The sequence below is a fragment of the Panthera uncia genome, chromosome F2, assembly GCF_023721935.1.
Source record: "Panthera uncia isolate 11264 chromosome F2, Puncia_PCG_1.0, whole genome shotgun sequence".
In the NCBI taxonomy this organism is placed as follows: Eukaryota; Metazoa; Chordata; class Mammalia; order Carnivora; family Felidae; genus Panthera; species Panthera uncia.
The window spans coordinates 74436898-74464505 of NC_064812.1; the positions used below are offsets into that span (position 1 = coordinate 74436898).

Below are 27608 nucleotides of genomic sequence, written 5' to 3' on the forward strand. Positions count from 1 at the left end.
AAATTGAATCTAGGAATTGTTCATTTTTATTGATCACTGCCAGCATGAGACGCTACAATGAGGTCTCTTAAGTGTTCCATGACACAATTAAATGGATTTTGTGAAATCTGTGTGCAATAACTTTTGGAAACGAACAGTTGTATTTCATGTGTGTTTAAGACTGAAAAAGACTAATTGGCCTTGCATGTAGGCAGGCATGGTATTGATTAAGTTTCTTGAGATTTGGGGTTATAAAGCACTATAATAGGCTAGACGGGGACGTTGCGAATCCCAGAGAGTGTCTTGGGTTTTTTTTTTGTTTTTTTTGTTTTTAAATAAAAGAAGAAAAAAAGGTAATACTACATACAAGAACATTGTCCATCCATTTTCTTCTGGAAAAACTAATTTATTTTCCCTTGCCCATCCAAGTCGCATTATTTGAGTATGTACTCTCTCATTTCCCTTTCCTATGCACTAACCTTGAAGATGTTAGTTTTTACAAAAAAGGGGGTTAGAGGATTCTTTTTATACACCTCGTGTTGCTGTGCCTGCTACCACTTTCGTACCCTTATTTGTCCGTTTTAACCAAACAAAAAGAGCCTCTTTTTGGTCCGTATCTTCTGCTCACAGCATCATTCATGTGTCTTTCCTGCTGCTGCTTACCGACCTCCAGATTTACAGTTTCCTCCCCCAAAACCTAACCCCCATGGTCACCCTTGGTCCTCTACCTGATGGATGAATTGTCTACTATTCTTTTTTTTTTTTTTAAGTTTATTTATTATTTTTGAGAGAGAGAAAGAGAGCAAGCAGGGGAGGGGCAGAGACAGGAGAGGGAGAATCCCAAGCAGGCTCCATCCAGGCTCTGACCTGTCAGCACAGAGCCCAACATAGGGCTCAATCTCACGAACTGTGAAATCATGACCTGAGCTGAAATCAAGAGTCAGACGCTCAACTGGCTGAGCCATCCAGGTGCCCCAGTCATCTGACATTCTAAGTTGCAGCTGGCCTTGACCCTGGATGTCCACTGTTCATCCTGAAATAGCCATTCCTGTGTCTTCCTTGCTGAAGACCCCCACTTTGGTTTGGTGGCCACCCTTCCACACATGGAACCTACAGATTTGCTGAATAGTCCAGGGAACCCCTTTCCCCTTGACAGAGATTTGTTTGGGGGTTTGCATGTGACCCAGTTTGGGCCAAAGACCCAGGAGGGTAACTATGTTGGGCTCCTCTGATTAAAAATGATAAATATGTGAAGAGATAGCTCCTTATCTCCATTGCCTATTGCTGTTTCTGGAACCACAGCCACTCTTGCCAGGCCTAGGGGAGCTAAACAGGCTAAGGATGGCAGAATGAAAAACGTCAAGAGACAAAAACAAATTTAAAAATGCTAGATTGCCTAAGCCAGGGGCCATTCTACCTCCCGGTGAAAGAAAAATGTTCCTTGTTGTGAGCCAGTTGACGCGGGAATTTCCTTTTTCATTGTGATGGTTTTTATCTTGATATTTCGTCGTCATTAAATTTAGGCTATGCGTTTTTGGCAGGAGCACGGCTGAAATGAAGTTCTGTTGTGTTCTTCTCGGTGCAGCTGTCAGGAGGCACAGAGGGTCCATTACTCCCAATAATGGTGAAATGAACCTGATCACTTGGTTAAGGTGCTGTCTGCCTGGTTTTTCCACTCTAAAGTCACTGTTTTCCTTCTAAATTCCTAGAAGGGAGGTATTTTTGATACTCTAAATTTCCTGTTCTTCCACAGTCACACCCACTAGTGTGAGTATCCATTGATGCCTAAATCATTTATTACCACGATGGTTGCCAAATAGTGTATCCATGACTTTTTTTAAGTTTTTAAACAAAAATTGTGGCAAAGTATATAGAAAATGTACCATTTTAACCTTTCTGGAGTCTATAATTCAGTGACATTAAGCACATTTATTTACATTGTTGGGCAACCACCCCCATTACCCACTATACCACTCAAATCTCAAAGTTCTTCACTTTTCTACCTTCTGCTGTCAGCTTCTTTCTGTTTAGGCATTTCCCCATCTAGCCCATCATTCAACATCTCTACCTATGTCTCCAGCCTGCTGAACATCAAAAGCTCCATGTAAATTGGGGTTATAGTCTCTAACATCATTAAGACCCTAAGCATTGCCTGAAGATCTTTTATATAAGTTCTTAGTGGCTAACCCAAGATGATCCCGAACTTTCCCTGATTTCTTAGTCCTGCTACGATGCTCTCAGCCTCCTTACTCGTGAACTCCATGAACTTTACTGAGAAAATAAAAATCATAACCCTCATTCTAGAACCTCAGCTCTCCACCCACCACCCACCAACATCTCCCATCTCTCCTCAGACAGCTTTCTCTCCTCATAGTCTGGTAAAGGAGGGTCCATTCCTTCTGTCAAGGAGAGCCCATCACCATTTGTCCCTGAGGATAAGGATGAATCCTACCTGCTCTCTGCTCTGGGAAGCCAAGCCCTTGCCCTCTGGCTTCCGGTGGAGTTTTGGCCAATAGATTCTGGAAGGAGACTGGGGCGTGAAAGGAGAGGGAGTGATTGAGCCCCCTGGCCCCCTCCATGACCAGCCTTGAGTGTCTCTGTCAAGCCACAGCTCCTGCTGGGCGGTCCCATCTTAGAGCTGGGACACTTTCCCCTCCAGCCCCTTCAGGCCACAGGTGGCAGTGGCTTCTCCTACCAGCTCAGAAGTGCTCTGCTCTTCCCCTTTGGTTACTACCCCAGCCCGCACCAGGGGTTCCCGAGATCCTCTCCTCGGGTTTGATGAGTCCACTAGCATGGCTCACAAAAGTCAGGGAAACACTTACTTAACGTTCACCAGTTTATTAAAGCGTATGATAAAGAACACAGATGACCAACCAGCTAAAGAGCTGTGGGGGGGGGGTGGGTCTGGGAGGGACCCGAGTGCAGGAGGCTCTGTCCTCGTGAAGTTGGGATGTGTCACCCTCCAGGTGGGGATATGTTCTCCATTCTGGAAACTCTCTGAAGCCCATACTGTTGAGATTTTATGGAGGCTTCCTCAGGTATGCATAATCCATTTATTAACTCCATCTCCAGCCCCCCTCCCTCTCTGAAGGATGGGGGACAGGACTGAAAATACCAAGCTCCTAATCATGGCGTGGTCTTTCCAGTGACCAGCCACCATTCAGGAACCATCCAGAGCCCACCCAAAGTCACCTCATTAGAACAAAAGATACTCTCGGTGCTTTTATCACTTAGGAAATTACAAGGATTTTAGGAGCTCTGTGCCAGGATCCAGGAGCAGAGGCCAATATACATATTTTCTATTATCTCAGGTTCTCTTTCCTAGAAAATGGTTGATGCTCCAAAGTCTCTTTCGGAGCCTCTGCCGAATGCTGTAAGTTCTCACGTAGGAAGAATGATGAGTGGGGTTCTGCTGGTGAGAAAGAATGAAGCAGAAACATTATTTTTTTCTTAATTTTCTTTTCAAGATGTTGGGGATAATTAGACCAGGCAAAATGTAAGTGAAGAGAACGTAATTCTCATTCCTGCCTTGACTTCCTGAGCTTTGGCCAGTGCTTGGACATTGAACACAAATCTAGTAGCTGTGATTCAAATGCCTCCTTTCTAAATACGCATGAAATCCAATGGTTGCCTCCTGAATCGAAGTGTCTCAGAGACAGCACGAGGGGAGTCCAGACGGATGCGTAATTTAGATTCTGCCACGGAATATCTTCCAAGTTTCTATCTTTTGCTATTCTGGGGAGAGGGGCAGCACGCGTGAGACAGATCTGAGAGTTCGAGAGCCCATTCTGAGCGGCACACCTCTGGCTTCCTCTCCTCTTGCCCTGGTCTACCTTCTGGTCTGCCACATCAGAGGGACCTCGTGAGCAAAAGGCAACCGGCTGAGGAGTCTGGCCCTCCAGCCCTCCACGTCTCAGGAGCCCAGGGGCCCAGAATTCCTCTAGGTGCCAGAGCTACATGGCTTCCTATTCGACTTTTGTTAGGTCTTCACTTCCTCTTCTCCCTTTCGACTCTTTGGCTTTGGGGTTTATATCTAAGAATGAGGGAAGGAAGGAGAAATGTGGCTCGATCATTGTGGACGGCTGTTCCATTTATTTGCCGTCTATGGTGTGAATATGCGTGGCTTGTCATGTTCACCGATCTTAAATCTTTTGAACCTCACGGGAGCTTGGTCGAAGGGAATGTCCTGGGGAGCCATCATTAAAGAATTTTTCTTTTAATTTTTTTTTTCCCCAAAAAAGACTCAGGGAGCATGGAGCGATTCTGAAGGAAGACTTTCCCAAGAAATGAGTTTCTAGCTTACTCCTCATCCATTTCAAAGCATTTGAAAACAACTTTCCCATGAGACCATAGGAGTGTTGCTTTCTTCCTTAGCTTGTTAGATTTCTGAAGTTGAGGGAAGAAAGTCTGAAAAGGGGAAGGCCAGCAGACTTTGAGTAGCAGCAAGAAGGAAGCCATTTTCTTCATGCCAGAGGGCAGTAGTCTGGTGAGTAGCAACTCCTTCCCTGTCACACTGCTATTCTGGGTGGAGCTTGCTCTAGTAGCCTTAAATTATGCACTTGAATAGTGAATAATATAGATAAAATAAAATAAAATAAAACAAAATAAAACAAAAATTTTCCATCCTGTGTCATTCTACGTCAGTGTTGTTTAACCTCTGCAGGAGTAACTTCTTAAAGTCTAAATACTTTCCTGTATTAGGTTTCTTGATAGAAATATTGCTGATGGCTTTTTTTAAGGGACTGTCCTAACTAGAAGTGTGCCAAGCCTTTTACTATATGTACCTTGTAAAAAGTACGATTCTTTGTTAGAAGGTTTTGTTTTGAAATTTTAGTGTTTATTTTTGAGAGAGAGAGAGAGAGAGAGAGACAGAGTGCAAGCAGGGGAGGGGCAGAGAGAGACAGGGAGACACAGAATCTGAAACAGGCTCCAGGCTCTGAGCTGTCAGCACGGGGCCTGATGCGGGGCTCGAACTCGAGAGCTGTGAGATCGTGGTCTGAGCCGAAGTCCGGCGCTTAACGGACTGAGCCACCCAAGTGCCCCGCTTTTGTTTGTTTTGAAGCCCAGAAGGTCTTCTATCACTTTTACCAGAATCACCTGGGATGTACTTGTTAAAAATTCAGATTCCTGGGGCGCACCCCAAACCTACTGAATCGGAATGTCTGCGTTGAAGCCAAGGAGTCTGCATTTCCAACGTGTTCCCCATGTTTGAGAACATTTGTTCTAGATCACACAGATGCTAAGTCCAGAGTACAAAATTCTCAATCTGGGCCTAAACCATTATTTCTCAGCCCAGGTTACGTATTAGAATCACCTGGAGTGTTTAAACCATAAGACGTCTGGGCATAGTGGTGTTAGGGATGATTATGATTATGATCAAGATTATTAGCTTCTAAGTGTTTCTAGTGTGGACCCATGATTAGAATTTCTGGTCTAAACCTAGAGGCCAAAGTATCGCCTTCAGGATGTTGGTTACTAAACTCGCTGAAATTGCATGATATACAAAAACCGGGCGGACTGCCCAGTTCATGGTGAGTTCCTCTTCTCGAGAAGCATCTTCATTCACAGTATAGAAATCCAGAGCCCGCTGAGTCAGCTAAGATGTCAACCCAAGCTGAGTTCATCAGTATCTTTGCCTGGGAAGTATTTTTGTTCTTCGGTTCTTTTCGTTTTTATTTTTCCTTTACTAGACTGTTTCTCAAAATAAACATCATTTTATTTTTTTCCTTGTAATAAAAACAACGCATTAATAGAAATGAATCCAGGCAGTACAAAAGGTGTAAAGTAAAAATGAAAATTATCTCCGTCCAGAAAGAAATCTTATTAACATGTTGATGAGTGCCTTTCCACATTGTTTCCATGCATATATAAAAAAATGTGATCATATGCATGCTGTTTTGTAAATCTTTTTTATTAAACGTAACATATCGTGGGCATTTTTCTTTATAATGAATATTGATCTTCATGATTATTTTAAAATCCACATAGCAGCATTCCATCGCGTTCCATGTAATGAATTCTCTGTTGAAAATTGAGGAAAGATACTTTCCATTTTTTCACTAATACAAATAATGTCGCGATGAATGTAGTTAGGCAATACAACTTTGAATGCCTTTCCAGTTATTTCCTTAGGACAAATTCACAGAAGTAAGATTGGTGGCTAAAAGCTATGCATATTTTTATTTCTTTAAATTTCTTTTTTAATGTTTTTTTATTTTTGGGAGAGTGCAAACAGGGGGTGGGCAGAGAGGGAGGGACAGAGCAAACCAGGAGATCGTGACCTGAGCCTAGTTGGACGCTCAGCCGAGTTGGACGCTCAACCGAGTTGGACCCAACCGAGTTGGGTGCCCCTAGAGGGTACACATATCAAAAACTGGTCACATCACCAAATTACCCCCAAGGGCAGCTGATCTCACTTCCACGGCTACCATCACAGCCTGAGAATGCTCCGTTACACGTATTACCAATGCTGGCATTGGTAATCTTCAAATTTTGCCAAACTATTAGGAAAAAAATATACTTATTATCATTTAGTGACTTTGATGGCTTGGTAGGGAGAGCACTGGTCCAACTCTGAGAGAGAAAATTTCACTTGAGCCACGGATGTCACGAGGGCTCGGTCCCACATTAGGGAAGTAACAAGGGACTGAGTCTGAGAAAGGCTTAGATGGCACCCTGCTTTATGATTATTTTTTTTGGAGGTGTCTGCTTTTCAGGCCCCTACCGTTAAATTACCGTTTGTTCTGATTTTCAGTTCCCCTTTTGGTCCCAAAGATCCAAAGTAACTTGAGAAGGACTTGGAATGATCTTGAAGAAGGTGCTCGCTGCGTTAACCTCCCCATCACCTCAGTGTGAAATAGTGTGAAACAGGTCTGGCACTTTAGTTCACTACTGTAACTGTGTCACTTTATGTCCTCAGACTTGGGCCTCAAGTTTTTTGTTGTTGTTCCTCAAAAACATTCTCTTACTTATCCAGCAGTGGTTTCATTCCTTTCTGCCCCCACTCCACCGTGCTTTGTTTGTTTTAACTGAGGTAATATTTACATAACACAAATGTGACCCTCAGCTATTTTATTTCACATTTTTTATTTTGTTTTTATTTTAAGTAGTCTCCACGCCCAACGTGGGGCTTGAACTCCCAACCCTGAGATTAAGAGTCGCATGCTCCACTGGGGCGCCTGGGTGTCTCAGTCAGTTGAGCGACCGACTTCGGCTCAAGTCAGTGAGTTTGAGCCCCTCGTCGGGCTCTGTGCTGACAGCTCGGAGCCTGGAGCCTGCTTCGGATTCTGTGTCTCTGTCTCTCTCTGTTCCTCCTCTACTCACTGTCTGCCTCTCTTTCCCTCTCTCCCCAAAATAAATAAAATCGTTAAAAATTTTTTTTAAAAATCAGCGAAATTCAGACACATGCTGCAGCATGAATGAACATTGAAGCCATGCTAAGGAAAATAAATCAGTCACAGAAAGACAAATACTATATAATTCGACTTCTACCAGGCGCTTAGAGTAGTCAAACCAGAGACGGGAAGAATGGTGGTTGTCAGGGGCTGGGGGGGGGGGGGGGCGGGTGTGGGGATCATTGTCCAATGGGGAGAGGCTTTCAGTTTGGGAAAATGGAGAGTTCTGGAGGCTGGTGGGGGGTTTGTGGTTGCCTGACCCTGTGAATGTTCTTACTGATACTGAACCGTACAGTTAAAAATGGTGAAAATGGTAAATTTGGTGTTATTATGCTTTACCACAATTAAAAGAAATACTAGGGTCATCTGCAAAGGACACAGGAGGCATCGACAGAGGGCGACTTGACCATCAAAGAGAATAATGATTGTAGTAAAAAAAAATCTCAGTCACTTTTGGATACTGCTGGGGCACCGATGAACTCGATATTCTGAAAACTGGTAAATAGAGTAGAAGAAGTATGAGAAAAAAAAAAAGATATGGGTAGAGAGGAATAATATGTGCAGCCAGTTTGAAGGATCTGTCTTTTTGGCCCTCTTGTTTTGGTGTCTATTGTCGCTGAAAACTGGTCATAACCTTGTGGGGAGGCCCCTTGCCAGCCTGACAGGGAAGCTTAGGCATTTAAAAGAAAAATGATCGAATGTCAAATGTGTTTCTCGTGGGGCCTGAATCTCAGCCAGGAATGCAACAATGCCCTTTTTCCTTTATCTGTACCTCCAGTTGTAGAGACAATATTGTATTAGTCTCTCCTCAGAGCTGGATTAAATCTGGTCTGTTGCCAATGGAAGTTAGGACACTAAAGTTAGAAATCTCTTAAGTTGGAATTATGGAAATATGCACAAAATACCATTTCCTCCTGGGTTTGGTCCACATTTGCCAGAGAACTTTATAAAAATTGTTGACCAGATTCTTCTCCAGGGACAAAAACACCTCAAACAGTAAACGACACTAGCAGCTGTTTATAGTATATTTAATGTCCATTTTATTAATATTATAATTTGTTTAAACGACATTCCCTCGAACATTAAACATAAATGATTAATATTCCTCCCAGTAGTTACATGCTGCCTAAGATGAATATATTGCAATTTAACAAATTAAAATACCCAAAGGCTTACGCATTGATTGCGAACGTATTTAACCAAACTCTTCTAAACATTAAATGAAATCACGAAAGTCCTCTGTCTAGTGGTTCAGACAACTAGCAGGAAAAGAATGCACAGAGGCATAATGATAATTACCAAATGAATTACACTTAACTAATACGAGTTATGAATATGCTAATGCCATGGGTTGAGTAATTGATTGATTGATTTCTTATACTTTTTTCCTGGGGTTGGCTTCCTAGAGTTGCAGAGAGTTGTATACGGCCTGAGAGGAAAACACCCAGACTAGCTGGGGTTGCGGGATCTGGTCAAGCACCTGATTCCTGCTCAAGACCCAGCGTCCGTTGCTGCTAAAGACTTAACTGTGAGCCACTGTGAAAAGGCTGATCCCTTTTTATATCTCCCTTTCTCCTTTACATCAATGAGGCTTTTAAGTCCATGTTCTTCAGGAGGCTTTTAGTTCTTGAAAATTTGTGGATTTCCAAGAAACGATACATTCTTTAACCTTTACATGGTCTGCATTACCAATTACGTATCCTGCCATTAAGGCCTGATTTCTTAGTATTACCGGAAATTGATGGGTTGTATGCATTATATTTAATCAGGCCATTCAGAGTTTTGGCTACAAGTGAATGAGGGTTAATTCCATCTTTGGGACATTGGCTAACTGATCTGGGAACAATTACGTCTGACCACTGGTACTGATGACCCGATACATCTCAGTTCCCTGAGGTTGTGTTCACTTACTAAAGTATCTTTTTTTCTCTCTGTTTTCCATATTGGATACTTTCTATTCTTATCTTTATAAAAATCTGACATCTTGAATTTGATCTTAAGCTCATCCAATGAATTAAAAAAAATTTTTTTAACATTTATTTATTTTTAAGAGACACACACAGAGAGAAAGAGAGAACAGGGGAGAGGCAGAGAGAGAGAGAGGGAGACACAGAATCCGAAGCAGGCTCCTGGCTCTGAGCTGTCAGCACGGAGCCCGATGCGGGGCTCGAACTCATGGACCATGAGATCATGACCTGAGCCGAAGTCAGATGCTTAACCGACTGAGCCACCCAGGCGCCCCCATCAATCCAATGAATTTTTAATTTCAAGTATTATACTTTCCAGTCACAGAATTTCCATTTGGTTCTTTTTTTAATGGTATCTGTTTCTCTGCAGAGATTTTCTCTCTTTCCATTAATTATGAGCATATTTTCTTTTATGCCTAGAACATAATCATAGTAGCTGCTTAAAAATCTTTGTCGACTAATTCCAACCTCCAGATCACCTCACAGTATCTGCTGGTCATCTTTTAAGTACAGGTCATGTTTCCCTGTTTCTTTGTATGTCAGATAATTTTGGAATATGTCCTGATTATTGTGAGTGATAACACTGCATAGATTCTGGACTCTGCTATGTTATTGCAAAAAGCACTGATGTTTTGTTTGAGCAGGAAGTCAGACTGCAGACCTTGTCACCCCTGGTCCCCGTCTCACTCTGGCCTGGAGCTGGGCTGTGCATGTGATTCAGAGGTTGAGGGCTCCGGGCCATGTTCATACACAGAGCTTGGTTCTTGGCTCCTGTCACTTCTGAGAGGACCCTTTTCATTTCCTAGCTGTTCCTTCTGCCCGATCTCTGTTCTCTTCTTCTTCAAGCCGATAAGACTTAAAAAACAAAACAAAACAAAATAAAAAAAACCAAACAGACAAATCCCAGGGTTAGCCCCATGGTACAGACTGGGACCTCCCCTCACATCAAAAACCAAAAAAAAAAAAAGGGCAACTCACCCAGTGCCTTCCCTTCTTCCTCATGCCCGTCTCCTTCTAGTATCTTCCTGCTTTTGTTTCTTAGTATCTTTAGGTACTTGTTTTAACACTTCATCCAGAGTTTATAATTGTTATTTGTGGGAAGATTTGTCCAACCGGCACTACCCAGCCATTGTGAGAACATCTTTTTAAGGTCAAGGGTTCAGCCTAAATTTTCCAATTTACCATAATATATGTTGCTGTCCTCACTCTTTTGTTTTCTTTTTTTGTTTTACAATATGAAGTCTCATCAGCGATGGACTGTTTCACTGCATCACAGAAATGATTACAAGGGAAAGGTTTCCTCTAAACAGGGAGGACTGAAACGGTTGGCTAAGTCCTGTATAAATGCAATCTTGTATGAGTTTATGATGGAATGATCTATGTAGATTCTGATTCCACCTGATGGCAACTGTATGGTAGGAGCAAGACTTTGAATGTCTCAGTTTTTTTTTTTTTTTTATTTAATAAAATGAACACTGCGATTCACTGTCCTCTCTATATCCTCAAAGCCGATATTGGAATTAAGTGATATGCTACGCTTAAAAGTATTTTAGAATGAAAGCAATTATCATTTTCTTTACCTAGTGTCACCAAATATTCTGAGTGTTAAGACGGGAAATGAGAACATAATGGCTTTGGCTCAAACCCTTCAATTCCCATCCTTCTTGTGTTGCAATTAGCAGGCTGGGAGAGGGTCGTCCCGCCAGAGAAGTTAGGCAAGGCCTCACCACATGGCAGGATCATAAAATGGTGTTCCAGAGTCTGACCCTCGATCTTACATATATATATGTTTGACATTTTTTATTAATTTTTTAAACATTTATTTATTTTTCAGAGAGAGACAGAGCGTGAGCAGGGAAGGGGCAGACAGAGAGGGAGACGCAGAATCCGAAGCAGGCTCCAGGCTCTGAGCCATCAGCACAGAGCGCCACGAGGGGCTCGAACTCACACACCGTGAGATCATGACCTGAATCAAAGTTGGGTGCTTAACCAACTGAGCCACCCAGGGACCCGCTCGATCTTACATATATTTAAGTTTAGTATTACTGGTGTCCCAGAACTCATCAGACTGATTTATCTAACCAAATTCACAGAAGTCTGGGGTGCACAACAGAAAGCTCACTTACTAATTGGCTACAGAGACCAGAGTACTTGTGTCTGATGTACGGGGTAGGCTGTATTCCAGTGCTGGTGTTTCCGTAAGCTGAATTACTAACCCACAGGTTGTTTCTTGATATAGGGACAGGACAAAAAGACTGAGTCCTAACTATAGTAACAATGGAAATACCCGTCGTTTGTGCTTTATGTATATTTTTATTATTTTTTCAACCTTGCAAATAAGATATTATAGTTTCTATGTTTTCAGTTTTGAAGACACCAAAACTCAGAGAATTTAAATGTTTGTAAGGTCAAATCCTGGAGGCATTGGCGCTCTTTTTCTGGCTGGGGTGAGATCAGATGAACCATCTGGGCCCTGTAAGAAAAAAACAAAGCTCTCTAGTGATAGGGACATTTATTGCCACACGTTGAATGTCCGGACAGTTGATGGTACCAGGTAAAGACCAGCGAATTCCTTTATCAAATTATTACCTAGATCCCATGCTCACTGTCCCTCTTTTGTATCCTGTTGCTTTCCTGATTACGACCAGTACGATTAGTTTGTTAGTTACCTCAACATTCTAGTCCAGCCTTTGGACTCGATATTATGTCCACACGCTTTGCTCGGTTGGATTAGCGAATGTCCCCAGGACTCTTGGGTAAAACGGTCACATGCATTCATTCACTGGGCTGAGAACATGAGACCCGCAAAGGGCGGTGCTGTGTCTCCCCTCAATCTGATATTCTTCCTGTCTTATCCAACCTTTATTAACCAAGTGCAGGAGAAACTTTTTCTATTACTTAAAACTATGTCTTTTTTATGTTCCAAATAAGATAATGAATTTCCGATGTCGACTGACATTTTAGCTTACTTGGAGTTATCTTTTATTTCACCGTGTTGCTTTCACTCCTCACTGGACAGTGAAAATGACCCAACTCACTGGGAGTCGAAGTAAATTTCATTGCAGTAACGGTCCTTATGGCGATGGCAACATTTTCTGAGCTCCGCCAATGCCTGTCACTGCTCTCTGTGCCTTTTTTATTCTCACAAACCAAGTACATACTATTGTCTTCATTTTTACAGATAAGGAAAATGAGGCACTGAGAGGGTAAGAAATCTGCCCCAGGTCACACAGCTTGTAAATGGCGGAAGCTGGAATCAAACCCAGGCCTTCTGGCAATCTACCGAACGGCCTCTTGGTTAAAATTACCATACTAAGCGTTACAGGCTGAACTATGTCTCCTTGAAATTCATGCGTTGAACCCTAACCTCCAGGTCCTCAGAAAGTGACCGTGTTTGGAGATCCGGGCCTTGAAAGAGTAAGTCAGTTAAAATGAGGCCATTAAAGTGGGCCCTCCCCCAATCTGGCCGGGTCCCTAGGAGAGGAACACACACAGGGATGCACACACAGCCAGAAGACTGGGTGAGATATGGCGAGGCGGGGGGTGTCTTCTGTACCCGGAAGAGGGAGGCCTAGGAAGAAACCACCTCTGCCTCTGTCGACATCATCATCTAGGATCTGGAGCCTCTCGAATGGAGAGAAAATACATTCTGTTGTTTAAACCACCGAATCCATGGTATTTTGTTACGGCAAGGACCCGCCAAGCTAACACATTAATCTTGTTCAAGGTAAGTTTTCAAGTTCTTTCCCCCTCCTTGCATCTACTACTTGTTCTTCCTTTTTTTTTTTTTTGTCCTTCCCTCCCTCCTTCCTCTCTCTCGCTTCCTCTCTACTTCCTTTTTCTCTTCTTCCTTCTTTTTCTTCTCCTCCTCCTCCTCCTTTTCCCGTCCCTGTCTCTGTCTTTTTCCAGTCCCTTCTTAATCATCATGTGAGAGGCCTTAAATGCATATGGAAAAAGAAATCACTGCTCCTGGTTGGCAGCACTAGATGATGCATGATTGATCGACAGCATTCCTGAGGACTTTTTTTTTCTTATAGATGTTTTTAATGTTTTATTTTCATTTTCGAGAAAGAGAGAGAGAGACAGAGTGCAAGTGGGGTAGGGTCAGAGAGAGAGAGGGAGACACAGGATCCGAAGCAGGCTCCGGGCTCCGAGCTGTCAGCACAGAGCCAGATGCAGGCCGTGAGATCATGACCCGAGCCGAAGTCGGACGCTTAAACCGACTGAGCCACCCAGGCGCCTGGCTTTCCTGAGGTCTTTGCTGACTTTTGGCCTCTCTGAGCTGGTCAGCCTCAAGGTCTCCCCACGACCGTGGCCGCCCTGCCTGGGGAGCCTCAGTGGGGATGAACCAGGTCTCGGCTCTACTCCAGGGTTCTGTCTACTTTGGAGGACGTGAGGAAGGTTCATATTCTGCCACCTGGGGTCCCTGAGGTGGCCCAGACTACACTGGCGGCTTAGTCTAGTGATGCCGTTGTGCCCTCTAGAAATGAGCTCACGGTAGCCGACTGGCTGGCTGCTTAATGTGGCCGTGATTAAAAATGTCCTGAGGAGCGATCTTTTTCTCATTTTAATCCTCAGTGCCCGGCTGTTTTAACATGGGCTTCGCTATTCAGGTGTGGTGAGGCCAACAGACCAGATGATTGCCATTGGAAAGATGGTGCGTGACTCCAAGTCCGAAGAGACGAGGATACCTCGTTTCATGCAGGGCCATACAGGGAAGCACCAGGGCTGGTCAGCAGGGGCAGGAGGGAAACTGTGGGCAAGAGTCTTTATTGTGGTTTCTGTGGGGACGAACGGGGCAGGCAGGGCACGTAGGTTTAGGATGGGTTAATTTGAATCATTCCAGTGGGTTCTGGGGCCTAGGGGCTGCCCCTGCTTCTCCCGCACCAGCCCCAGGCCGGGGTGGGGAGGGGGATGGATTGGGGCATGTGAAGAGTGGCTCAGAGTGTGAGAGCCCCATAAAGGAGGCTCTGAGTTGGTTGGTTTGCATTTGACATGTACATCGGAAGGCAAGGAATCTCTAGGAACTGGGTAACCCTGGGAGGGACAGCCCCTCCAGGGTCAGCAAGGCCCCAGAGGATCAGAACACGGACGATGAAAGGCAGCACGATGTTACGCTCACTGATGACACTGGGGGCGCCTCCTGCGGCCACGGTGCTGAGAAGAAGCAAGTAGGACACAGGTTCTTGGAAAGTGGAGCTGACAGAGCACCCGAGTCCTTTGTGTTTCCTTTACTACAGATCTCGAAATCGCGACTATTTTCAGCAGAGGCTTTTGGGGATCAGTGCATGACAGAGAGGTGGCCAGGGATCATTTCCTCGTGGCTTCCAGCCCCCATGTGCCTATCCAGAGGACACCGTGTGCCCTGGGCTCCCCCACAGGGTGGGCCACGGGGGTCTTTGCGCCATCTGACACGAGGGGACCATGTGCGTGCCAGGCACGTTGCTACGTGCTTTAACACACCTGAGGTCACGGAGCCCTCACATCGCCCCTGGAGGGGGCACCATATTTGTGCCAGCTCCTCAGACGTGGAAATGCAGGCACCGAGAGAGGAACAGCATGCCCAGGGTCACACAACTCGCCGGGCAGGTGGACTCTGAATCCAACTTGTGTGAATGCCAAGCCGTGGGCTTAGCTGCAGTGCAAAGATGCAATGTCATTTCTGGGTGTGACGCCTGCCTGAGCTCCGAAAAAGCAAAGACTTCGACTTCCTAAAGGGCTTGACGCCTTCTGATCTTCTCCACCCCGCCCCTCTGTGAACCCATTGGATAGCATTTCGGGATCTTTCACAGTTTGAAGCATCCTGCTGCCGGTATGGCTTATGGGCTTGGGATAGCAGAGAGTGAAGGGAAATCTCATGAAGGCTTTCCAACGAGCATTCGTCACCCCAGATCTCTGTTTATGAACTTAGGAAGAAAAGGAAACAGTGGCATCGTATTCCCTAGGGCCTCAACACCACCGTGATTTTAGGTGGGAGGGGATTAAGTCAGGCAGGAAACAGCAGCTGCCCCAGACGGGAGCCCTGTGGTGCCAACCTTCGGGTGGTTCAGCCCGGCCTTTCTTTCTGATGCTGACCGGTAAATCAAGGGGTCGGGTCTAAAGTAAGCCCTAAGTGAGGATGATCACGGTGTCTGTTCCGGCTGTCGCTTTCTGCTTTTCCAGGTTTTAGGGAAGTCACTCGGAAGAGATGGGAAAAGAGGTGATTAAACCTCCTCCTTTATTGCCGTGGCTGTTCTTACGGAGACCTGGGCGTAGTTGAGAGGGTCAGTGCCAAGAGAAATTAAAGCGTCTCGGCAGGGGTCCCAAACAGGTCTATTTCTTTCAGGCCCCATCAGGCTTATTCTTAAGGGGAGACGTGATCCCAGTTGTAACGCTGTGTCAGCAGCTCTGTGCTCGGAGAGCACAGATGAATATTCAGAGCTTCCACACTTCTCTTTGCTGCTGCTGCCTAGAAATCCGGAAACCTGATGTCAGTGCTATGTCAGTGCTTGAAAGCGTGATATTCTAACTTGTCAGGAAAGATTTTAATAAGAAAAGCGAGGCAGTTGAAAAGTCAAATCCCCTCTCCCGTGGGACTAGAAAATCAGGTCCAGGAGGAGGCTTTCTGCAGGCTGCCTCTGCTGCCGTTGTGTGTGTGTGTGTGCGTGTGTGTGTCCCACAATGCCTGTGCTTCCCTGGCTGTTCTTCTTGCCAAGGGTTCCTCCATGAGGTCGGCTTGCCCCCTGCACATACCCTCCCTGCTTCCCTGTAAGTTCTCAGCCCTGGAAGGTCTAGAATGTGTTTTAGAAATCTGCGTTTTCAACACGCAGAAAACGCGCAGATGGATGGCTAAGCGACTGCCACAGGTATGGGGCGCTGTCTTTACATTTGGCTGGGGACAACTGTATTAATTGTATATCAGGTTTCCTATATTCTTGCTGTTCTGGCATCTGGGTCTCACTGACCACGCAGAGAGACTGCCCCTCCCAGGGCAAGCTAATTCCTAGGGCCAGCAAAGCACTTGGTGTGCAAACCAACCAATCCTGAATCCATACACCTACTGACTTCCTTTTATCAAGTTTCTACCATTCTGGACACGATCCTCCTGCCCTAAATCACTTGAGGGTCAGGTTCCAGGCAACGAGGGACCACCCCTATAGCCCGGAGCCTGCTGAAAGTATTGAAGATGTGCAATTCTAAACCTGCTGAGCTATTTATCTCTCCGTACTCATTCCTTCAAGCAAAAACCACAATAAACGCCTTTGCCCACACTCCCCCCCCCCCCATGCCTCTGTCACCTGCTGACCCTGGTCCTTCACCATGTGGCCCTACGTGGTATGGCATATCCCATCCTCTTTGGAACTGTGTGTAACAAACAGATTTTTCAAAGATCTGGTGGCTTGAATAAGAATAAAACCTACCTGTTAAAATAGAAATGTGGGCGGGCTTATCTCCCTTTAAATGGAGTCATAACTTGCCCCCCCCAAAACTATTTGTTAATGATAACCGTATTAGGAAGAATCTATGATTCACCCCGATCATGTCAATATTTTTACTACCAATTGGCTAAAAAATGTAGAAAGCCTACCAAAAGTTTGGAGGGAAAAGATGGGAGTAGCTGGTAGGTTAGATGGCAATCTCGAGTTTTAAAAATATCTTGACACGATAAATATGTCACTGATGCAAATCAAGGAAAGTTGAACAGAGCGCGATGAAGAAATCAGTTGCTTAATGATAGTGTAAATACAGTTCATGTGAAAACATCTTAGGGGTTGTAGGATGTAACACGGTGGCTGTAAAAGCTACAATAGTGTCCGAGTCAAAGGATCGGATAGTTCTATACCATACGCTATGTATCACGCGAAAAAGTTTATATCCGGGGCGATCGTTACTTTTTGAAAGAGTATTTCGTGAACTGGAATGTCTCCATAAAAGGATGAATGGAATTATAATAGGGGGAATGCCATCAACTGAAATAATGTTAAGGGTTATATACATAAAAGGTTTGGATTTATTCTCTGTAGACCCAAGGCATAGAGCTGAGACCCATAGAGAGATTAACCGGAGAAATGGATTTTACCTTTATATGAGAAAGCACTTTCTATTAATTAGTATGGTTCAAAGGTGGAATGAAGTTTCTTCGAGCACAGAAAGTATTCAGAGAATAAATAATCCCTAGTCGGACATGTTGTCAATGAAATTTCTGCATTAAGTGGACAGTTAGACTTGCCCACTTCAAAGATACCTTCTCATTTAAAATGCAAAACAAATTTTCAATTTTTTTGGTCCTAACTTTTCTCATATATAAGATCGTATATATCCCATAGGATTTTATTAGTATATCGTTATTCCTTCTACGACAAAAGTATAAAGGACTAGATTATTTTTCTTAAATCCCACTGATTACATTTCTTTGGGAAAAAAGCATAAATCTGTGTGAGGGCACAGGGTATATCTGGTTTCCACCCTGAAGCTAATGTTCAAGTACAAAATGGTTAGCCTCTTCCTACTTATTTCCAGTCTTCAGACAGGTAGCCTGGCCTGAATGGTCAATATCGTCCCATCAGCTAGCTCTCTGTCCTGTAAACATGACCAGTGAGATTAGGGGTTGTGCAGAGGGAGGGAGACGAGGCTTTTCAGCTTTATTGCCGACTCTTGCTGTTTTGAAGATCTGGACACTGAACCTCAATTTCTTTGATAAGCTTCTCTTCCTCTTGTCAACAAATTGGACAAATTAAACTGGCTTTATGAATTTTATAGCCGCAGAAAACTGTAAAGCTTGCCCCTCCGAATTTTTGGCTTGACATCGACTCTGTTAGCTTGAAAATAAAGAAACAAGAGACAGACAGAACAAAGCCCTAAACTGACCAGGTTTTGAGTCGTCATATGAAATAGAATTTGGAAGGAGTCATCACCGGTTTTATTTCAATCTATCACTTCTCCCAAACCAAGTACAATAAATTCCGTCTGAGAGGCTCTAAGTTTGGGCATCTGAAATGGATTGATGGCAGAATGGTGGGCAAAGTTACCTGTGTATAAATTTTGTGGATGGGACTAGAGAAGCATAGAACTTTTTATTGACGGTCTAGAATCTTCCTCTCCCTGGTTTCATAACCCGGGGAACAAAGTGCCCTGAACTTTGTGCACACCTCCTTCATTTGGTCTGACAGTGCATCCTCATTAAGATAACTAATTAGGCACTAAAGTTAATTAAAATACCTGATGAATACTTCCTGCCGCCTGAGCTCCTTATGGTCTTTTATAATTGATGGTTATTTTGTTTGTTCATAATAACTGTTGGAGTGTCCTCTCCGGTTGGACTTAGGGTAATTTTTCCAGGTTATATTTAAACGTTTTACAGGACAACTTTCTTTCCTGGGTGAATCTCACGTGGAAGAATGGCCAAAGAAAGCAGATGAAACAAGTGTTTTGTGGTGACTAGACCCCAACTTTCCGGCCTTTCTCTTTCATATGATTCCACTTAGGAGCACACTGGTCTCTCCCATATCTAAGCAGGAAAATTCTTTTTTTTTTTTTTTTTTAATTTTATATGGTTTTCAGAGAGAGAGAAAGAGGGACAGAGTGCAAGTGGGGGAGGAGCAGAGAGAGAGGGAGACACAGAATCGGAAGGAGGCTCCAGGATCCGAGCTGTCAGCACAGAGCCTGGCGTGGGGCTCGAACTCATGAACCATGAGATCACGATCTGAGCCGAAGTTGGACACTTAACCGACTGAGCCACCCAGGCGCCCCGTGGAAAATTCTTTACTGCCCTAAATTACTGACTCCTTCAGGACCTTCCATCCAGAGATAGCATTTTTTCCTTGACACGTGCCCGCTTCATTTCTCAGGTTAATCAGCAGGCTTTGAGAACTTATTCCGTTTGTGATTCTTGTTGTAGAGAAATAGGTAAAGGACTAGCTTCATAATCTTTGTCGCCTTTGATTTTGGACAGGAACTCGTCAGAATTAAGTCACACAAACTGGCTATACATTTCAGTGACTGATGTGTCCACATAAACTGGAAAATTAACACTATTGTGGGAGGAAGGCGAGTCCACTGAGGAGCTAGATCAGTATAAGTAGTTCAGAAGAGGAATATATTTTGCTTTCCTTTTATATCCCTTACGAAAAATGTACGTTCATGATTTCCACTTTTGGATGCGTTAGGATCATACCCCGAAGGTCCTGTGTGTCAGTGAAACGGGGTTATAGTCACAAGTAGAAATAGTCTCAAGAGTGGTCCTGCTCTATAAATACTGTCAGAAAGAATGGTTTAAGATCAACCATCAATACAGGATGTGGCCGTTCAAAATTTAATTGGCTTATCGTCAACAATCATTGGTAGTTGGAAACCTCGTGTAGATACTCTGGAGTACATTGTTTTCAACGAATTTTGCCCTGAGGCTTTACCAGGACTCTGCTTAAAATGAATTGTGTCACGGGTGACTCATTAAGACAATTTGAATAGCGAAGTCGAGAAGTTTGTAAGTGCTTTGTATTTTTTCCAGGCCAAAATGGAATTTGGGGACCCAGCCTTGAAACAGGCACAGAACTGTTTTGAAGAAATGTTGGCCCTAACTTGGGAGTGTTCCTACTTGTCCATCTTCTAGTGTGACCTATATCTGATGTTCTTAACTTTTATAAGATGAGTCTCATCTCTTAAAAATATATAGCTTTTGGGGCACCTGGGTTGCACTGTCTGTTAAGTGACTGATTCGATTTTGGCTCAGGTCATAATCTCATGATCTCGAGGTTTGTGGGTTTGAGCCCTAGTGGGGCTCTGCACTGACAGTGTGGAGCCTGCTTGAGATTCTCTCTCTCTCTCTCTCTCTCTCTCTCTCTCTCCCCCTTTGCCCCTCCCCTGCTCACACACAGGCACACGAGCTCTCTCAAAATAAATAAACATTAAAAAAATACATATATATATAGGGGCACCTGGGTGGCTCAGTCGGTTAAGCATCTGACTTGGGCTCAGGTCATGATCTCTCAGTTCACGAGTTTGAGCCCGGCATCGGGCTCTGTGCTGACAGCTCAGAACCTGGAGCCTGCTTCGGATTCTGTGTCTCCCTCTCTCTCTGCCCCTCCCCTGCTCACGCTCTATCTCTGTCTGTCTTAAAAATAAATAAACATTAAAAACATTTTTGAAATATATATATATATATATATATATACACATAGCTCTTCTTTTTTTAATTTTTAAAAATGTTTAGTTATTTTTGAGAGAGAGACAGAGCACGAGCAGGGGAAGGGGCAGAGAGAAAGGGAGACAAAGAATCTGAAGCAGCCTCCAGACTCTGAGCTGTCAGCCCAGAACCCAACACGGGGCTCGAACTCACAAACCGGGAGGTCATGACCTGACTGAAGCTGGCTGCTTAACTAACTGAGCCACCCAGGTGCCCCTACACCTAACTCTTCTTAAAGCCTGCAGCGAGAACATGTACTCTGGGCTCTCATTTGCAAATGTAACCTGAAACGTAAGCTGTTTCCATCTATAGCTCTGTTTCAGGCAGAAAGAGTGATTCTCTAAAGGGTATATGGTTCATCCATCCTTCTTAGATTTGCATTTCACAAAGTGCAAGGGAATCACTGAAGAGCCCCTTAAAAGTGGTAAGGTCCTGGCCCGCTGTGCATCTCTGAAATCTGAATCTCCGGTATGGGCTGGAAAAGCCTGCTGTAAACCAGCAGCATGGCACCCTGCATTGAGACCCTATGCCCTCCATGGCTAAATCTGCCTGGGCCCGAGCCAGATCACAGGAGCATTTTTACCAAATCGTGGTCTGCTATGAGGCCCTCAGAGACCTTGGAAGAAGCAGTCGTGTAGAGAAAGCATCCAGCTTTCAAGTCATGGCTCAAGTCATGTACCGCTATCGTCCAAGTGCTCTGTCCTCCACCATTAGTGACGGGCCCCTCGCGGGAGTGGGAGCGCTGGGAACTCTTAGCTCCCCTCTTTGGCCGAGATCCCTCATTGGATCCCAGAAGTCTGCAGTCTCTCTTTTGTGTTACTCGTTAAATAGAAATGCAGTATTGCTGTAGTTACTGTAGGAATATTCTTCAGGATGCTGTCCACTGTCGCTCAAGGCCTAGTGTCCCCTGGGATAATTATCCTTAGGTCTGGTTGCCACCGAGAACTGTCACCTCTCAGGTAATTAATACTTGTTTTATCTTCTGGGCAACGTGAACGTTGCAACTGCTCGTGTTTTCGGCTTTGCTTTGGCAACTGGACAATATAGCATTAAACACATGGTTCACTTTAATAACTGTGTAGGCCGTTATGGCATATGTTTCCGTATGCTGGCTTTCCTTGTTTTTGTCTCATGATGTCCCCCCACTTCTCCCTTTGCCGTGATTTTTTAACCTTTGGGGTAAAATCTTTCAAGTATTCAACATACATGTGTTGATTCCTTAAATCCTTTAGGAATGAAGATATCAATTCAATAATAAAGGAAGACCATTTAGTAGTCCCACCTTATCCACAGGGGATAAATTCCAAGACCCCCTAGCAGATTCCGGAAACTGCAAATAGTACTGAACTCTATGTATACTATGTTTTTTTTTCCTATACATACATATCTATGATAAAGTTTAATTTATACGTGAGGCACAGTCAGAGATGAACAGTCTCTCTCTGTCTCAGAATATCTTGTACCATATTCACCCTTCTTGGGAGGATGTGAGATGCTAACATGCCTACATGAGTAGATGAAGTGAGATGAATGATTTGACATCGTGATAGAGTGTTAGGCTACTCTTGACCTTCTGATGATATGTGAGAAGGATCATCTGCTCCTAGACCACGACTGGCCACAAGTACCTGAAACTGTAGATAAGGAGGAACTAATATGGCATACAAGACATTAAATTTTTGTTTTTGTTTTTCTACACGTAAAATGCATTTAATAAAAATCTGCTAGCAGAATGAGTGGTGAATTCTATTAGGTGTGTGAAGAAAATCTGGGCTTAGGCTATTTTAGCAGAAGATGTAAGAATAAAATCAATGAATAATAGGAAGAATAGCCAATGGCAATTGTGAGCTATGTGCTGTGGACCTGACCTTACTTAATCTTCACAAGAAATAAATGAGCTAGGTATAACTAACACAGGTAAGGACAATGAGCCGTAGACAGGGCAATGACTTCCCCAGGTCACCAGAGGGTAAGTGACAGAGCAGGAAGTTTTAAGGCAGCCTTCGATTTAGTGGCTACAGGACTTTGGCTGGCTTCTGTCCTCTTTGTTGCCAGTGTTAATTTGTCCCAAGTAACTTAAATTTTAGCTGAGGTTGTCCTGTTCTCTGAGATCAAGACAAGATTGTTATAAACTCTTGCTTCATATCCTGGATGAAATCCAGTGTCTCCCCCCAAATCTCCGTAGCTTCCTGGAGGCTTTTAGTCCCACAGTCAATTTCTGGCTCAAAGTTCCTGCTTTGATGGAGTACTTGAACTTCCCCCCATCTCTCCCCTTCAGCTATTCTCTTCTCTCTGCTCTGTGCTGACCCAACGTGGAATTCGGTTCCTTTGGCTGGTTTTCATAAGCCCACTCTTCTGATATACTTGTGTGTAGCAGATTTTAGGAAGGTTTGGGGACACAAATATACTATTTAGAGACTTGGGGTTGGGGGAGACCAATACTACCTACAGATTCCAGAATCCTAAAGCATTTAATGTTGATCATTGGACACTCCCTCCTTTAATGTTCTTTGGCTATCTTGCTGTGGGGAATTGCTCATTGGCCGATTTCTCCAACAGGTGCCAGGCTCATGACTCAGTGCCTCTCCCTTCTCCCCACTCAGTGGCTACCCAGCCCCGACAGTTGAGGGGGGCTTGAGGTATGGGGGTGCAGAAGGTGTTCTATGGTGTGTGAACAAGGAGAGCTTTGAGGTGGCCCGTTTCTAGACCATCAACTTGCAGACCAATTGATCGGCCTGAAAAGACCCTTGCGGTCTAGATATTTTTCCTCTTCTCTCCCTTCTCCCCTTCCCTCGTGACCCCCTTTCCTGCTTTACAGAGGAATAGCATACCACTCACCCATCCCAAATTTCACTATAGCACATTGCTTTGGAGTGTTAAAACCTCTTCACGAAAGAATCATTTGAAATATTGATGTGTGTCTAAGAACGTGATAGACTCGAGCAAGTGGGTAGCTATTCCTTTTTAGGTCTGTTGGCTTACGACGAAATTGAAGGAGAACTTGATTGAGTTGTCAGCTGATAGATCATTTAAAAATACATTTTGCAGATACATAACTATGCTAATTTGGGGAAATATAACTCAGGGAGAATCCAACAGTTGAGTGATGTTGCTGAACTAAAATGCCTTCATTACCACCTACTTATTTAGGTGAGTCAGGCGTTTTCAGCATTTTCATCTATAAAAAAGACAAGTCAGGGTGGCATTAATGCTGTGTCCTGTGTCATTTTGGCACTAAGGATATAGGAACTCAGAAAAAGAACTGTGCAAAATCTATTAAGAGAAACATTTCCAAGTTTTCTCTTACTTTTCATGTAACATACAGGCATACCCCGTATTACTGCGTTTTGCTTTATTGCTCTTTGCAGATATTGCGGTCTTTGCAAATTAAAGGTTTGTGGCAACCATGCGTTAAGCAGGTCTGTTGGCACCATTTTTCCAACTGCATTTGCTCACACCATGTCTCTGTGTCACTTTTGGGTAATTCTCGCGGTGTTTCAAACTTTTCAGGATTATTAGATTTTTGATGATGATTAGTGATTACGACGGGCTGAAAGCTCAGAGCGTGGTTAGCCTTTTTTAGCAATAAAGTATTTTTATTAAAACAATTTTTTTTAAAGTTTTTATTTCTTTTGAGAGAGAAAGCGTGCAGGTCAATGGGGGAGGGGCACGGGGAGGGAGAGAGAGAGAATCCCAAGCAGGCTGTGCGCTGTCAGCCTACAGCTTTACTCAGGGCTTGATCTCCCAAACCGTGAGATCGCGACCTGAGCTGAAGTCAAGAGTTGGGCATTTAACTGATAGCCACCTTGTCAAATATTGCACCCCAGCAATAAAGTATTTTTTAAATGAATATATGTACATTTTTAAGGATGTAACATTACTGCACACTTAATAGGCTACAGTTTGCTATAAACATAATTTTTATATGCACTGGGACACTGCAAAATTTACTTGGCTCACTTTATCACTATATGTGTTTGGTTTTTTGTTAAATATATACAGAGAGAGTGTAAGCAGAGGAGTGGGGCAGAGGGAGAGAGAGGGAGAGCAGAGAGAGAGAGAGAGAATCTTAAGCATGCTCCACACGTAGTGTGGAGCCCGATGTGGGATCAATCCCACAACCCCGGGATCATGACCTGAGCCGAAATCAAGAGTCAGACGCTTAACCGACTGAGCCACATGGTATGTGTTTTATTGTGGTGTTATGATCAAACCTGCAGTGTCTCCAAGGTTTGAGATCTTTTTCTTCAACGGTGTCCTACTAATAACTGTCATGATAATTCAACCTGCACATTTTTAACAATTTAGAACTTTAGATTCATAGGGAATAAGCAAACCAACTTCAGATTTTAATAGGGTGATCCATAAGGCTTTCAAACATGAAATATGATTAAAATCCTATGGCAGAAGCGGAATAGCAATCCAAGCTGAAGGATAAAACATAAACAAAAGCAAAGGATAAGATAAACAGAAGTGTAGGAAGAAATAATTCTAGTATGTTCTTCCTGTAACTCAGTAGATCGTCTCGCACAGGCCCCAGTGCAAATGTGCCCAGACCACTTTGGAGGGTCCCTCTGTAATTCAGGGGGCAGGGCGCTTCTCCTGTGTGCAAGAGGATGGGAGGCAGGGGGAGGATGATTAATGATTATACTCCTGCACGAGTCATTGCCACGGGTTAGGTCCTCCGTGGACACTGACCTTAGAGTTATTAGTTTGTTCTTTTTTCAGTGTAGTTACTTTTCACTGAAAAACAAAAATGCTTTACAAATACTAACCCATAAAACCAATCTTATCTCTTCTTCCCAGATGGTGCAATAAAGACCTAAAAATATCAAGGAAGGTTTCTGAAATATTACGAGCAAGTGGAAGAAAGAGGAAGAGGGTCCTTGGATCCTCATTCTAGGATTAGTAGACTGCTATTTGTGGCTGCGGTGTGAGGTGAGGTCCATATCTCGAGGATTTTAGCACCGTGGGGGCTTATCGTGACTTGTTAACACAGACTGCCGAGTAACAAGCTCTTTCTTTTGACATTTTCCAGAATTGCCTTTTGAAACAGGCTTGCTGAAGTCTGTCCCCGCCAGGCCTCCTGTACCCTTCACCTAGTGCCCCCATACGTGTCAAATATGTCAAAAATAGAGGGGATTTTCATCGATTGTGTTGGCTCCTTCCTTCACCTCCTGGAACTCATGTGAGGTGAGCATGTCAGCGCCACGGAGGAAGCCAGAGGAGAACCGCGGGCTGTGGCAGGAGAGGTGAGGAGAGCAATGGCGGCCCCCCGTCAGGGAAGGCACTGCCATGGGCACATGTCTTGCTGACTCAGATAACGCCCTGGACTTTGTCTAGGACCCTCACGATACCTCCAGGATACAAACGCTTGTAAATTTGGGGGCCGGCACCTGCTAGCTCCAAGAGGGATAGTTAACCTCCATCCATGGCGGCCCCTTTGAGACAGGAAGGAATCCTTGACTTTGAGAAGGCTGGAATGAGGGTCTGGGCAACCGATGCCGTCTCTGGTTTTTCCCCTTGGAATGGAATCCACATACCATACAATTCACTCTTTTGAAGTATACAACTCAGTGGGTTTTAGTGTATTCTGAGTTGCGCGACCATCACCACGGTCTAATTCCAGAACATTTCCGTCACCTTGGAAAGAAACCTCACGCCCATTAGCAGTCATTCCCCAGTCCTCCCTCCAGGCCCTGGCCACCATTTCTGTCTCTACAGATTTGTCTACTCTCTTATGGGCATTCCAAATAAATGAAATCATGCGCCATATGACTTTTTGTGACTGGCATCTTTCCTTCAGCAAAACTATGTCCCCAAGGTTCTTCCATGTTGGAGCGTGTATTAATACTTTCTTCTTTTAATGGCGAAATAATATTCCACTGTGTGCATATGCTACAGGTTGTTCATCCATTCATCAGTTGATGGACATGTGGATCATTTCCATGTTTTGGCTACCACAAATAATGCAGCTACGAACATTGGTGGAAAAGTTAATATTTTTTTAAAGTGCACGTACCCGAGAGCTCACTTTAGTTGAACAATGTGGATAGGCTAGTCAAGATTCGTTGATGCTAGAACTTACATTGGTACGGCTAGTCCAAAAGCCATTGTGCGTTGGGAGTAAGTTATAACAGAATCTCTGTTTACTTTTTCATGCATCAAGGACGTGAAGAGAAAATGTTTATTTGCCTGTCTCGTCTCCATATATTTTTTTTTCGTCTCCATATTTTTAAAACATGTTTACCAATTCAGTTCAAAAGTGTTGCTGGCTAATTATATCTTCCGTGTCACGGACATGTCACATTCGTATTTCAGAGATGTCTCTTGACACACAAAACCTTCTTTGGTTTGATTTCGACCGATTCACCAGCCCGGTGGTTCCCAAACTGAGTATTGAGGGCCTTTGGGTCCTGCAAGAAAATTACAGGGGTGGTGCGGGAATATTTTAAAGTGTTGAGTTCAAGGTACTCAAAACTAGGAGGATAGGCTACTAGTTTGAACAGTAGGTAGTGATTCTGTTGAAGAAATATCTGTGCGAGAAGTGGGGGTTTTGGCGGGAGCTCTGATAAAATGCCAGGACCGCATGAAATCAGTGGGGAACAGGAAGCAGAAATGTGTGTGTCAGAGGCTTTCTAGTGGCCAACTGACACACACATTCTCCAAATAAGTAATTGTGGTGCTTTAAGAATGGAAAAAACGATGTTCTTTTTCCTTTGTTTCAACTTCAATGTTATTTAAACCTAACTATGTAATAAACTTTTAGATGTTTCTTTTGGTCTCGGGTTGCCACGAAAAACTTACTGAGATATGTGGGTTGCAATGAACCGAGATGTTTGGGAACCTTTGTTCCAGTCTTTCCCCCTAGTTTCTCATCTTTGCTCCATTGAACTCTCAGCAGAACATAGCCTGCTCCTTCATGGTTGAGGTCCTTGCACGTGTCTCTTTGCCTTGGAGTTCGCCCCTGGTGTCCATTCTCCTTCTCCCTGGAAAACTTTTTTAACCCTTCAAGACTCTTTGCAGACCCTTCAAGCCCCTCCTCCGGGAAGCCTTCCTGGAATTCTCCAGGTGTGCTCGTTTGCTGAATTTTCAGTGCTCCCAGGA

The 27608-nt window shown here is 43.9% G+C and overlaps 1 protein-coding gene across 1 annotated transcript in view; it reads left to right on the forward strand.

The window, feature by feature from the left end:
* Window positions 1–25440, forward strand: part of TMEM68 (transmembrane protein 68) — an 86217-nt gene extending 60777 nt beyond the window's left edge. The window contains exon 8 of the mRNA XM_049633700.1: window positions 25308–25440. Coding sequence (XP_049489657.1) covers window positions 25308–25319 — 12 coding nt within the window. The 3' untranslated portion in view covers window positions 25320–25440. The remainder of the gene's footprint in view (window positions 1–25307) is intronic.
* Window positions 25441–27608: the final 2168 nt, after the last annotated feature.